This window comes from Genypterus blacodes, unplaced genomic scaffold (assembly GCF_046128005.1).
Source record: "Genypterus blacodes isolate CSIRO-AG114 ecotype Tasmania unplaced genomic scaffold, CSIRO-AGI_Gbla_v1 ptg000039l_1, whole genome shotgun sequence".
Taxonomy (NCBI): Eukaryota; Metazoa; Chordata; class Actinopteri; order Ophidiiformes; family Ophidiidae; genus Genypterus; species Genypterus blacodes.
In genome coordinates this window covers 7148284-7161279 of record NW_027466852.1, presented here as the reverse complement: position 1 = coordinate 7161279, position 12996 = coordinate 7148284, and the positions used below count along the sequence as shown (strand labels likewise).

The 12996-nt window shown below is 44.5% G+C and overlaps 1 protein-coding gene across 1 annotated transcript; it reads right to left on the bottom strand.

Moving 5' to 3' along the window:
* Positions 1 to 1208: 1208 nt before the first annotated feature.
* On the bottom strand, positions 1209 to 12783 carry aimp1a (aminoacyl tRNA synthetase complex interacting multifunctional protein 1a). Its single transcript, XM_076147828.1, has 7 exons — positions 12654 to 12783; positions 9195 to 9325; positions 8396 to 8509; positions 6954 to 7124; positions 5232 to 5440; positions 3465 to 3633; positions 1209 to 1490 (listed from the first exon to the last, which is right to left on the bottom strand). Coding segments are annotated over exons 1-7 (963 nt in total). The 5' UTR covers positions 12656 to 12783; the 3' UTR covers positions 1209 to 1323.
* Positions 12784 to 12996: the final 213 nt, after the last annotated feature.

Sequence of the window (12996 nt, the reverse complement as noted above, 5' to 3'; positions counted from 1 at the left end):
AGGCTGAGATCTGGAAATACCATCACTCTGATCAGACACACTCGTGCATTGCAGCCAGATAAGGACGATGCACGATGTGTTAGAGGAACAGATAACTTGTCTGGTCGCTTGTACACCGGTTGCAGCTGAAAGTTCAACACGGAAACGTGCGGTCTTACAACTCTGACTCAAAATATCCTGGAGTGAACTTTCTCTCTTTGCAACACTCCATGCGGTCACAGAAAAACTCAGACAGAACAATGTGGTTTAGGCGAGAATACGCTTTAGCGGAGGTCAATCACTAGAGCTGTCTGTGTGCACTTAAAGCCAAATGGAGGCTTCTCTTGTTTGGCGATCTCTAAATATTTACGTGTAGTAAAAAAGTAGTAAGAGCGTATATCCACCACAGGACACAGGCCTGATGGGTCCTAGTGGTGTTCTCAGTGCCAGTTGGACTCAAATCTCTGTGGTCCCCCTGACACCCCTATATTCAACAGATGAGAAATACTGCATCTACATATGAATGAGGCTTAATTTAGGCTCCATGACAGTAAATCAGCTTTCCAACAATTAAAAATGATCCAAGCAAAATGTGAGGTTGAGTTTGGATAGCAGCAAAGTTGGAAGAATAGGCTGAGGCAGTGCGCACAATGCTCTGGCCCGTGACAGATGTTTTGCTGTGTGGATGGCCTTAATTACTGTTGACGTAACATTAGAGGCTCTGGTGCAAAAGCTCTCCGTCTGGTTCCTCTGTGTAGTCCGATACTTCCGGAGGTTAGGTGGGTATTCGTTTCTTTCAAGGGGACAATAAAGCAAAACAAATGGCAGAGGCATTACAGAGTCAACATTGAGATAATGACAGAGGGCCGGGAGATTGGAGTCCTGGGGCAGAGTAGCATCTAAATAGCCCCGGCTAAGAGCTTGAGAACCCGATCTGTTTTTGCTAGCCTTTGTAATATAACATCCCGTTTCATCTCCCGCTCATTAAAATGCCCAAGACTAGATGAAGTGGAAACCAGTGATGGTCGCTCGAGACCCGGATGTTCTTTGGAGTTGTAACCTCAAAATGAAAGCACAATCAAGCTAATGTGCCACAGGATAAGAGACAAAGCTGGAGAATTAGAGTCTGAACACGGCTGTATTGATTAACTACACTTTGTTCACAAATTTCTGTTTTAGAGGTTGAATAACAACAGTTTGCCAAAGGACCAATTTTAAAGGAGTACAAATCACTTTCAAATCCCTTTATTGAACATCTTCAAAGCATCTACTTGCACAATAATCATCATGACTGAAGATGCCTGCTCAGTAAACACGAGCCCGACTCAGGCAACTCTGTTCATTTTATTTGATTCCACTGTTGCTCATGGTTTGGGCTTTGCACACCCCCTTGCCGGCGACTTCAAAGGCAGCTCCCTTGTAGGTTGCGACACACTGGTCATCTGTGCGCAGGTCGGGTTGAATCTCCTCCCACACCTTCTTTTTGGGGTTTAGCTCCTTGTCTGGTTCACCTGCAATGAAGAATACTTTGATTATGTCCTCTGTTCTCCACGCAGGCGTCACTGATGCAACATTTAAGGACCCAGTGTGATCGCTCGTACATACAGCAATGCAACATTTCATAGTAAAGTTTTGGCACCCATGTCAGCAGGAAAGCCACGCATCTTTAGGTTTGCAGATGCGTGACTTACACAAAGAATACAGCAACATTTGTGACATGCGATGTGCTGATTTTAAACTTCTTCACGAGCGATCATATTCAGCAACACGATCCATAATAAGCTGTTACTGTCTGGGGCCAAGACACATCCAACCATAACATTCCTGATTTATCAGGGCCATTCTAATTTTATTTCTCCCAAATGCGTTGCGGATAGATGGGCACTCTGAAGTGTTCTAACAGAGCACTGACCTTTTCAAAAAGTGTTCCGTTTCTTCTGAGCACTTAATTCAAAACATACTGACCGAACATCTTAGAAAGAAAACATCACATCCAGAGAAAACAATTAAGGGAGGCCATTTTGTGACGCTTTTTGATCTTCTTTGGCATTAGTGAGAATTTATAACTGGCACTAGCTGGCTTCTGTTGGGTGTCAACTCACAACAATTCTTCGTAAGCATCTGAGGGTATGAGGACACGCATGTGTTTCATTTCCCAAGGCTGCCATTTCCCCAAATTTACAACATGAGAGTGGCAACAATTAGTTTTGATCAGAAGCATGAAGGAGGTTTTGATGAGCAACTTAGGCACGGAGACGAAACACTGGACCCCATTAGCCGGTGAAATGTGAGCAATTACAAACATGCACTCACACCAGCGCTGGGTTGGCTGTAAGTGCCTCAGCGCTATGGGCGGCGGTGGTAGAAAACAGAAGAGAAACAAGACAGAAAGAGTAACTTTCACCCCTCGTCTTCCATTGAAAATAAACATTTAAAAACAAACTCAATTTGTACCATATTGCTGTAAAATAACAGAAACTCAACACTGTGGCAAGTCATCAAACAGGCCTGTCGTTGCTTCGGTCCTCCCCTCCTCAGCTATTCAGAGGTTGACGTGAACGCTGCTCTTGTTGAAGCAGCATCCACACTCACGAGCGGCTCTGGCCTACGAGCCGCCTCGTGCTCATGAAACAAACAGCTCGAGGAAGGGCTGGGACACGGATGCGGCGGAGATGAAAGCCCGCGATGATGCAGTTGGGCAGCGGGTACTTGGAGTACAGACGCTCCTTCATCACGTCCAACCCTTGACTTCTTCCACAGGCAACGCCCCGTATGGTTATTGTTCTCCCAAACAAATACATGAAGAATGTGACCAAACCCTCCTCTCACCACAAATATTTAGTTTTTCCCCCCGAACTGTGATAATACATTTATCACTTTGTGGCACTTGAATCCCAATCACACAGGCCTGCTGGCAGTGGTTTGTGGTTGAACTGATCTTCAGTAGGGGGCTCGACTTTCATGCGGCCTAGGTGACACGTTCATTAATGGAGAATAGGATAAATATGGACTAATTCAACCTGTTTGAACCTAACAGGACAATTAGGTAACGTATTTCTCCCACAGACCATGAGAAACCCCCCCGCCTCCCCTCCCTCCCTATCCAAGCTCTGATTAGGCTCTGGAATCAGCAGTCACAGGCCATTTAGCCCCCCGCCAAACACAAATGAGGGCTCCTCTAATGAGAGCTCCCAGTGGGGTCTGAGAAAGCATCGCGGCTGCTGTCTTCAATGGAACGAGAGTAGGGACGGTGTTGTTTCTGGCAGCGGCCATAAAAAATCCCGACGACTCCCTTCATTTCCTAAAGACAGAGACTTCTTGTGGACAGCAGACTTGTTTATTCTATCAGTGAAATCGGATCATTACTGACCCGTCACTCACTCGTATGCAATGTTCTCCACTCTCTTCCGTCCGTGCTGTGATGAAGATGGGATCTATAGGGTTACTAAGGTATTAGGAGAGGTGTAGTCGTCGGGTGCTGGTACCTGGGAAGCCTTGGAAAGTGATTCTGTCCCCCGGCTCGGCTCCACTTGGGGGGTCGAGGATTTCAACCTTGTCGGGCGAGCTGGCACACATGACCATGGCCTGCGACAACACGCCTCTCATCTTGGCCGGCTTCAGGTTGCACATCAGCACGGCCATGCGATTCTGCATCTGCACGGGGGTCAGAACGGGGAATTTAATGTAGTAAACAAAAGAAAAAACAGCAGCGGCTCATATGGTATATGTGGGATGTGAATGTTAAGAGAAAAAAGAAAAGAAAAGGACATGAGGAGAAAAACACTGGTGTGGTCTGGACTGAAAATATAATCATCCAATTCACACAATAATGCCAAATACGATCCCTTAACTCAAAATGACTGTGCCTGAGCGTATACGGTTTGTGTGCCCCATTTCATAAACCGAGGAGACCATACAGGAAACATCAGAGCCCTAAGCTTGTAAACCTCTGTGGTTGACCAAAATTTGAAGAAGTCCAGAGGCGCTGTCGGGCTCAAAACCCAGAGGCAGCGAGGATGAGAAACCCGGCAATAACGCACAAGATGGATGCCAAACTCCTGAAGCAGTCATACCTTTCTGCGGAGGGCACGACTCGCTCGAGGCGGTTTTTGCGCGAGGCGGTTTTTGCGCGAGCCGGTGGATTCCTACGCGGACGCTTCGCACCAGCGTTTCAGCAACTTGAGCAATGTTTTACGAGCGGCTCACTGGCAGACTTGTTACTTTATGGTTAAGCCGCTCTTCTTCAAAACTGCGTCTAATATTCATCTCCGCATTAGAGACTTTCAAAGAGGTCTGCGTTTCCTCAGATATTTCCCTCTCGCTACGCTCGGCAGAAATGGACAATGACTCGTATAAACAAGAATTTCTTAACGGTTATTAGGTTTCGGATTTATTAGCCGCCTGTGCAGTGGAACGAGCGAGAAGCGGCCAAAAGCGAACTGTAGCTTCACGGGAAGTGCCAAAAGATGGGTAATTAGCCTTTTTCTATCTGGAGCAGTGAAATAATAAGAATGATAATAACTAAAAGGAAGCCATCCATCATTGCCACTGGTCTTCAGAGGTCTCAAAATATGCTTGTGTGCGCAGAAAAGAGTGTAATAATAGCGAGTAAAGCTTTTTGGCAGATGGACGGCGTCTCGTATAATAAAAGACACTTACGTAAAACTTGTGAAGTGTATAACAATGCAGCTTGGATTCTCTGGTGTCTGTATGCGAACAGGCAAATACCAAATAATAATATAAATGTAGTTAAAGTGTCAAGACGCAATTTTTTTTTTTGTAGTCACGAATCGTAAAAGAAAAACAAATGAAAACCAAAGTTACACTCACAGATCCGAGAGTCGCCGTCATAAAATCGTATTAGAACCATTAGCGCCGAGTCCAACAAAGCTAGTAAGTCACGTGAAACGGTCTAATAAATTGTTATTAAGACCGCACTGTTATGTGCTGAGTAGGTCCATGGCTCACTAACAACTCTGAAATACACGTCTGTAGGCATTCAGAAAGCCGGTATGAAAATTAAATGTGTATTAAAGGTTTCGTCGGTGCCTCAGACACGCCGCGTCTGGGCAGGTGGTCGCTACATTTCCCCCTCAGACGCCTGCGGGCTTTCCACCATGACATATTCGCCGATATTTCCAAACCTTCCCACACGTCTGAAGGGTCTAAAAATAGAGACGAACCACCCTGAGCTGCTTTGAGTGGCGAGGCGAAGATGGAGGCGACTGGTGTGTGTGAGAGTGATGCTGCACCTGGCCCAGAGGGATGTGCTTGACCAGCCCGCTGACGACCGTCCGGGGGGCGGCCTCGCCCACGTCCACCTGCTCCACGTACAGGCTGTCGGCGTCCGGGTGCTTATCGGCGGTGAGGATTCGTCCGACACGCATGTCCAGACGAGACACGTCCACCTTGGCGGCGTCTTGTCCGGGCGCTGCTTGTTTCTTCTCTGCTTTCTCCCCTCCTGGCGTTACAAACCAAAAAAAAAGGGAGCAAATTCTGATCACAAACACGAAACACGGTAGAAACAATGTTGTGTATCTTCATGCTGCATTTGCTGTGGTGTGAGAAAAATGTGTTTGTGTGTGTGTGTGTGTGTGTGTGTGTGTTCAGGCAGTAGCTGTTCATTAAGCTTTCCTAAAGAGAGAAGGCCGAGGTTTTAACATAACAGCAAACGTGCACAATAGAGACTAACTTAAGCCACTGGGGTTTGCTTCAGCCAACTGGTATCTGTCCAAGTGCAACCATTAGAAGAAAAATCATACGGGGGAAACAATGCTGGGCAACAGTCTGGGATGTGATTTAATTTCCTCCCCAAAATGAAAACAAAGGCCCACCAGTGACAGGCCTCAGGGTGTCGTGCGTTTTGATCGATCGCATCACCGTGCAAAAAGGAACGTTTCCCCCCGCGACTTCCCTGCCATCCGGGCGCTGTGCATGCATCAAAGGGCAAAACACGCGTCCACGTTTCCGACAAACTCGGGGGCCAAATGACGCCGACGACACAGCGGGAAAGCAGATCCTTTGAGACGGAGTACCTTTGGCGGACTGGACTGCTTTGCCGGCGCGCGCACACAAACGCACAAGCATTCCACTGGATTCTGCTGATCAAATGATTACAAAGTCTTTAATCATTCCTCTGGGCCCACGACAGAACCTCAAGAATATGAAGTCCAATCCTTTGCTGTTGGACGATAGTCAACATTTCTGCTCCTGTGAAATCTTTGCCCAGTTGCCATGACAGCGCAACCACGTAACATCAGCTCTGCTATGCTTAAAGCTGCGTCTGGTGGACTGATGGGCGATGACCAGATTAAGGTTGAGGTAACAAGGATTATCACTCGTATCACAGTTTGTCAGGAGTCTGAGATCTCTTCAAAATAATTGAGCTATTTCCTTGTTCTGTGTCATGAAATTGTCTTAAATGTAACATGTTTGATGCCTGGGTGGACATATCCACACACTCTTAACATTAAATCAAAAAAAGCTTGACTAGTCTGTAACTAGTGGTGGCAATGGACACAGACGCCTCTCGTCACAAATGCGGCTAATAAATCATAAATCATAATCTTTCTCCGGCTCCAGAACAAATGTAGCCTGAGTGACGATGTTTCCACGGACTTGGATGGGCGGGGCAGGCAGATATCCCTGTTGTCCATCTATTATCACCTGATATTACACATTCAGATGGAGAAACGTGTTAGGAGAATGTAACCTGACAGCTGAGGCGCAGAGAGCTGCGTCCGGCCAAGCACAGATGGAAACCTGGAGCTTTATAAAAGCAGCTCCAGTTCCAAGAGAGAAGAAAAGAGCGGAGAGGAACAAATAAAGCCCTGGGTTTAGTAGAGAGGTGAAGCTTCATGTTCTGAGCTGTTTTATGGTCCTGATAACAAACTGAAAACAAAACGAGAGCCAAAGTGAAACATTTGAACAGGCTTCATCTCAGTCATAATCACATCTGCTTCTCTTGCCTTTACCTTTTTTCTCGGACTTCTTCTTTTTGCCCTCATCTTTGGGAGGGGGGCTCAGGACAGCAGCAGCAGCAGCAGCAGGGGAGGCGGAGGGAGCTGGACCCAAAGGTGCAGCAGGGGCGGGTTTGGAACAGGTCTCCACTCCGGTCTCACTCGACGGCACAGCCACATCTAGCACTGCGGGGGGGGGGAAAGATTAGTGAGTGATATGCGGACGCTTGGTACGACGGCAAGGACGGACATGAGGCACGGCGGGGCGCCGACGGTGGAGATATTATAAATACATATTGTGCACCGCGGCGCTGTTAACTCGTTTTCGCACGCAGGGCTTCTCCGCAACGACGTAAATCAATGAAATGACACAGGAGGAACTTTATTTATACACCCGAGCGGGGAGAAGTTGCCTCCTGATGCAAACAGTTCTGATGGGAAAATGACAGAGCGTGGAAGTTGATGGAAACAAGGAAACGGAGCCATGAAGTAGTGAACAATGTCAATAACTCTCCACAGAAACTAACCCCATCATTTCAGGCGCCTGATGTTTGCTCCTACAAACTCTGGAGCCCGTGTCTGACAAACACTGGTCTGCAGGCACACCGCCGTCACCATAATGCTCTTAATTACCTTAATTCTATGTTAGGACCTGAGATTGTGACCTTTCTGGGCTACCTTGAAATCAGGCGCATTTAACCCCTAAATTGCGCTGCAGGGCGATGTGGAAACTTTTTCACGGTTGTGCAAGCGTTCCCCGCCACAGGCAGATTAAAAGGCCCGAGTTCGCGTTTCTCGTCGCAATTAAAAATGAGCCACATCGTCTGAATTCCTTTAAAGAAGAAGAAGGAGAAAAAAAGAAGAGGTTCAGATTAATTTGGGGGCTTTGATCACACCGTTTTATGGCACCTTAAAGCCATTGAAAAGAAACCCCAAAAATAAACACCACCATTAGATGCAATATGGAAAAACAGTCCCGGGAGTATGTGGACGCATTCCTGCAGCGTTCCAACACTAACATATAGAGATTTCTTTTTTTTTTGAGGAGTTAAATAGCTTATTTCTTCCAGTCCTTTTTCCCCCTGCAGCTTCACTCTGGAAAACATTACATGTGTGTTAATGATCTGAGCTGTGTTTGCCCTTGAATGTCAAGTCATGTCAAGAGGCACAATGGCTGACAGACATGTTGTCCCCACCACTCTGCATTCTGGCTGCTTAAGAAAGCTTCAAAAACAAGGGGGGAAAACAAAAAAGGGATCTGGTTAGAATGGTCTGAAGCGAGAATAGATGTTATCGTCGATAGCGCAAAGCAAAACACTGCTCTTAATGAGCAACAACTGACATATGATGTTCCCCGAGTCGGGCTCAGACGAGACACAAAAGCTAAGAACATCAAGGTCTCGCTAAGACAAACAAAAGCCGGATCTCTGAGGGGCTGAGAATCAGACTCGACATACCTCCTCTCTTCTTCTCTTTCTCCAGCAGCTGTTTTTTCAGTTCCTCAATGTCGTTCTTCAGCTTGGCATTCTCCACCATCAGCTTCTTTTCTTCCCTGACACTGGCCTGGACCACTGCAATAAAGCATATTCCCATTACTTCTCAGTAACACGAGTGGAATTTTGCCCTCTAACAAGACGTTGCAGGACCGCAGCGCAACTTTGCTTTATATGTAGCAGCTAATAAGATCAGGTCTTTAGTAACAGAAGCCATCTATTATCCAAACAAACCTTTTTGGATCATTTTCTTCTATAGAAATGATCCAAAAAGGTCTCAGAAAGCAGCTGTTTGGATTTCTACCCCCTCTTTGTCCAGGTGATGTGTTCAAAAATGAGTGTAAAGTGATCGCAGCTCAACTATGTCTCCTTTAGCGCTGCTGGAGGACGATGCCAGCAGGAATGAGACGAGGGCTGTTTGTTAGATTTATCGGATACTTTGGCTCAGGTTTTTCGAGAGACGTTTTTGCTTTAGCCAAAACTCAATCTGTCAACGTTACACCCCTCGTACCTTCAAAATGTCAGCGGCTCATCAAAAGTTCACCTGACATTCCGATTTCACAGGTGCTTACAATAGGAGAGGAACATGTGAGTCACTCCTACGCTCTCACTGATCAATGACATCACCTAGGCAGTCAATATACGTAGATATTCCCCGATACTCCCGAAAATACAATATACAGTACATTTAGTTCTTCAGTAACAAAAAGCCATCACGTAGACGATACTCCGAGTGGGTAAAGAGTAAAAAGTACTGTCTTACTGGCTTTGTCCTTGAGCAGCTGGACCTGCTGTTTGAGGTACTCAATGATGTGGTCAGCCTCGGTCGCTCGCTGCTCCAGCCTCAACAAGGGGTTGGGACTCGACATCCTGACCAAAGAGCGAGCCGGAAACCTGCATAAACACCAACACAAACCCTTTATTAGGTATTAGGGCTTATACAACAGGATAACATCATATTATCTTTTCAAATGCCCTTCTTTTTTTTTTTTTCTTTTTTTTTATAAAATACTGATGGTAAAAATACAGCTTTGTTGGAAAGATGCATCGTTCCTTTATGGGGTTATAAATTCCTTTACATAATATTCCGTGGTGGCAGTGTGTTAAACCGCTCCATCAGTGAAGGCTTGAGACAATAAGCTGTGCCACATTGCATTATGTCTCTCAGAGAAATTATAATTTGATATTTCTTTTCCAAATCATGCAGCATAGTAGCCATAAATCATATTCTAATGGGATTTCCATGATTGTTACACTTTGGATGGATGCCCAAAATATTTTGTTCCCCCGAGCACAAGGCATGCTGGGAGTTAATCAGAGAAAAATGTGTTTATTGTCATAAAAATGAGACAATAAATCAGCCAATGCCGACTCCGAGCTCATCAGCAGCAAAAGGTTGCCGCTTTGTTCAGAAACCTCAAAATTGCCATGAGACAAGTTCCAAATCAACTTGGTGAAAACAAATTCTTGAATAAATGATGCAGGGGAGCCAAACCGTTTGACAGTAAAAGAGATATAGTGTTTATCAAGTCCAGTGCATTCCTATCTGCTCCATCATGGGAACAAATGAAATGACATCCGAGTGGTTTATCCTTTAAATCATTCTCAGCTTCCACACTGCACATGCTCAGCTTTGGGGGTTAAGGTCAAAAGGTTCAGGTTCACGGTTTTGTGCCACTGTACCAAAATAAAGCAGGACACTAGTTTGGGTTTAGTGTAATGTTCCTTTAACATGTTGGGTTTTGCAAATCATTTGTTGAAGAAAGAGGAAAAGAAGGATTTTTACAAGGCTGAAGGTTGGAGAAGAAAACTTCTTACACATAGTACAGGGAGGCGCTGGAAAACAACAGCTGGCCCGAGATGAAAACAAAATGTTGGGGGACGAGGAAATTAGAAACACAAAAGAGCTGGAGTTGATAAAATCAAGGATCAAAGCATTGTTTTTTGAGAAACTGAATTGATTTAAACAGGACCAGTGGTGGAGTAATATCAAGAGCCACAGAAAGGCTGATCTCATTTGGATAACCTCTGAAAATGGGTTGTGGGGCTGAGGTATTGGCCCACAGCATGGAGACATGAAGAGGTCGTTTGAGCTTTGTGTCGCAGACACAATAGACCAATGTGTTAAAATGTGAAAGTGCTGTTATGATATATGTCTGATACAGAAACAAAAAAAAAAACAACCTCACAAGCATCTTGTATTTCATAAGGCACCGGCCCTCTACTCCAATTTGTCTTTATTTAACCCTGCTTTCACTTTGCAAACATCAAAACAAGCATGCTTCATTACCTGGTTTGCAGCTGTATAAACTGGAGTTTACTGTGGCACAGACATAGTACAACTACTTCTCAAGTGCCAAAGGGCATAACAACGCCATACTTAACTACCAGTGTCCTAAAAATAGGCACGAGTGGTTTGCTTGGGCTCATACCTCTGAACAGGCCGCACAACATTCAGTGGGAATCTGATCACTATACATTTCTTGGACCCTTGTCCTCCTCATGTATTTGTACTTTTCATGTACTGTTCCCCAATTGTATGTGCTTCGTATCCCTTATTGTGTGTACTTAATATGTTGTACTTAGTATCTGCATGCACTCTTGCTTGCACGTGTCTATATTGCACTAGTTTGGTGATTTCTTGTACTAGTTTCATTCTGCACTGTACTGTTACTGTTGCACAGAAATTTCCTTCAGGATACTAAACTTTAATCTTATCTTAAAAAAAATATACGTTTATGACTGATTTTTCCCTGTACAATGGAATACGTAACACACAAAAAGTAACTCAATACAATAACATAGGATACAGAATACTTTTGCTTTTACTTAGGGCGACTAACATGACGATTAAGTTGAGTTTGAAATCAAATCAGCTCTGTAAATCTTGCACATTTACTACAACCGGCAGTTCTCTCTCTCTGTGGCAGTGGTGCAAGAGCAGAACTATCGGAGCACAATCGCCGCTCGTTTTATGCCTCATTCCCACAGTAAAACGATACACTACCTGTGTGCCAATCAGCACAACACAAATAAAATGAGAACAGCATGCCAGCACCACCTGAAGGTATGAAAAGGATCTACGGCTTTTGACTTTATTACTACTGCATATGGCATCAAGTCGGGAGTTGTCAACACATGAACTCTTCATAGTTCCACTTTCATTGGATAAAGTAGATTACCTGATAGTCAAACTTCTGTTTAATTTTTCAGGGAATAAAAGAGGAAAACAACTCATCCAATTCAATAAAAGAAACAAGAGCTCAGCACTATTCTATTTGTAGGGGCTGAAACAAATACTGTATATGAAATGTTATGAATCATAAGTGATTTTGTCTTGACACGACACAACAAACACCACAAATGCAAGAACACTGGTGCATATCATCCATAACTACAGCAAAGCACCCTTTGAGCTCTTTAGGTGTTTTGTCAGTTTCATGTCTCTTATCTCACCCGCCCTGATGTCACTCATCTCCCTCTACTATTATTGGCATCTTTGTTTTTTTGCAAATAATAACAATAATTATAATAATAATAATAATGCACATAGTGCACATGCCGGAACCCCTAAACAATGTTTCTGCCAAGTTCAGGAGGTTTGTGGGCAGATCGAGAACAAAATGTATGATCATTTTGATACCTAATCATTTGCCAAAGTCACAGCTTGAACACTGGGAGCATGGCCTTGATGTTTGGGTTGGCTGCTTTAACAAAACATGAAATCAAGATCATACATTGTGTAGATAAGTAAATTATCAATTAACACGTTGGAGCCCTGACTTTTACACAATTTACAAACTTGACTCAGCATATTTTCAGAGTTTATCTCCCTGGTTACTGCTATTTTCAGTGCACTGAGTCAATCAGTAGGTATTGGTAACAAGCAGCACTAGTTACTCAGCCAAAGATGACAGAAAGCGAAACTTGAACAACAAACACACTTATTCTTCTTCTTTTAGAATGGCCTAAGCAGTAACTCAAAGTACTTTCGCAGACTAATAAACAAAACGTTTGGCTGTGTCACGGTTGTTGCTGTAGATCATCGAGCTAGCTGGGTCAACTTCAAAACTCAAGACTCGTGCCCCGGTTATGCAGTTAGCCTGGCGGATGCTAATGCTAGGGACAACATATCCTACATATCTGATATAATGGCGTTAAAATAGAGAGTAAATAAATTAAAAATAAAGTGAAATACGACGGATTGTTTTCTGAAACTTACATGGACACCGGGCAGACACGTTCCAGCGAGAGCCGAGGGCTTGACAGATGTTAGCTGTGCTAGCTCGGCTACCTTTCGGACAGGCGGTGTGCAGGCAAGCCGATTCAGGACCCAATGGTAAAATCCCTGCACCATGCAGCAGTACAACGTTGTGCTAAATTGCATTGATGTCCCCTATCCATGTGTGCTATAGCTCGAATACTGCTTGTAGTTGTAAGGAGCCTATTGCAATTGCCCAAATGATGCGATTACTACACCGAGAAACTAAGGCTTTCAAGTACACACATCACAAATAAACAACTTTGTAGATGAGAAAAACGATTGGTTGATTTATTTACGTGGC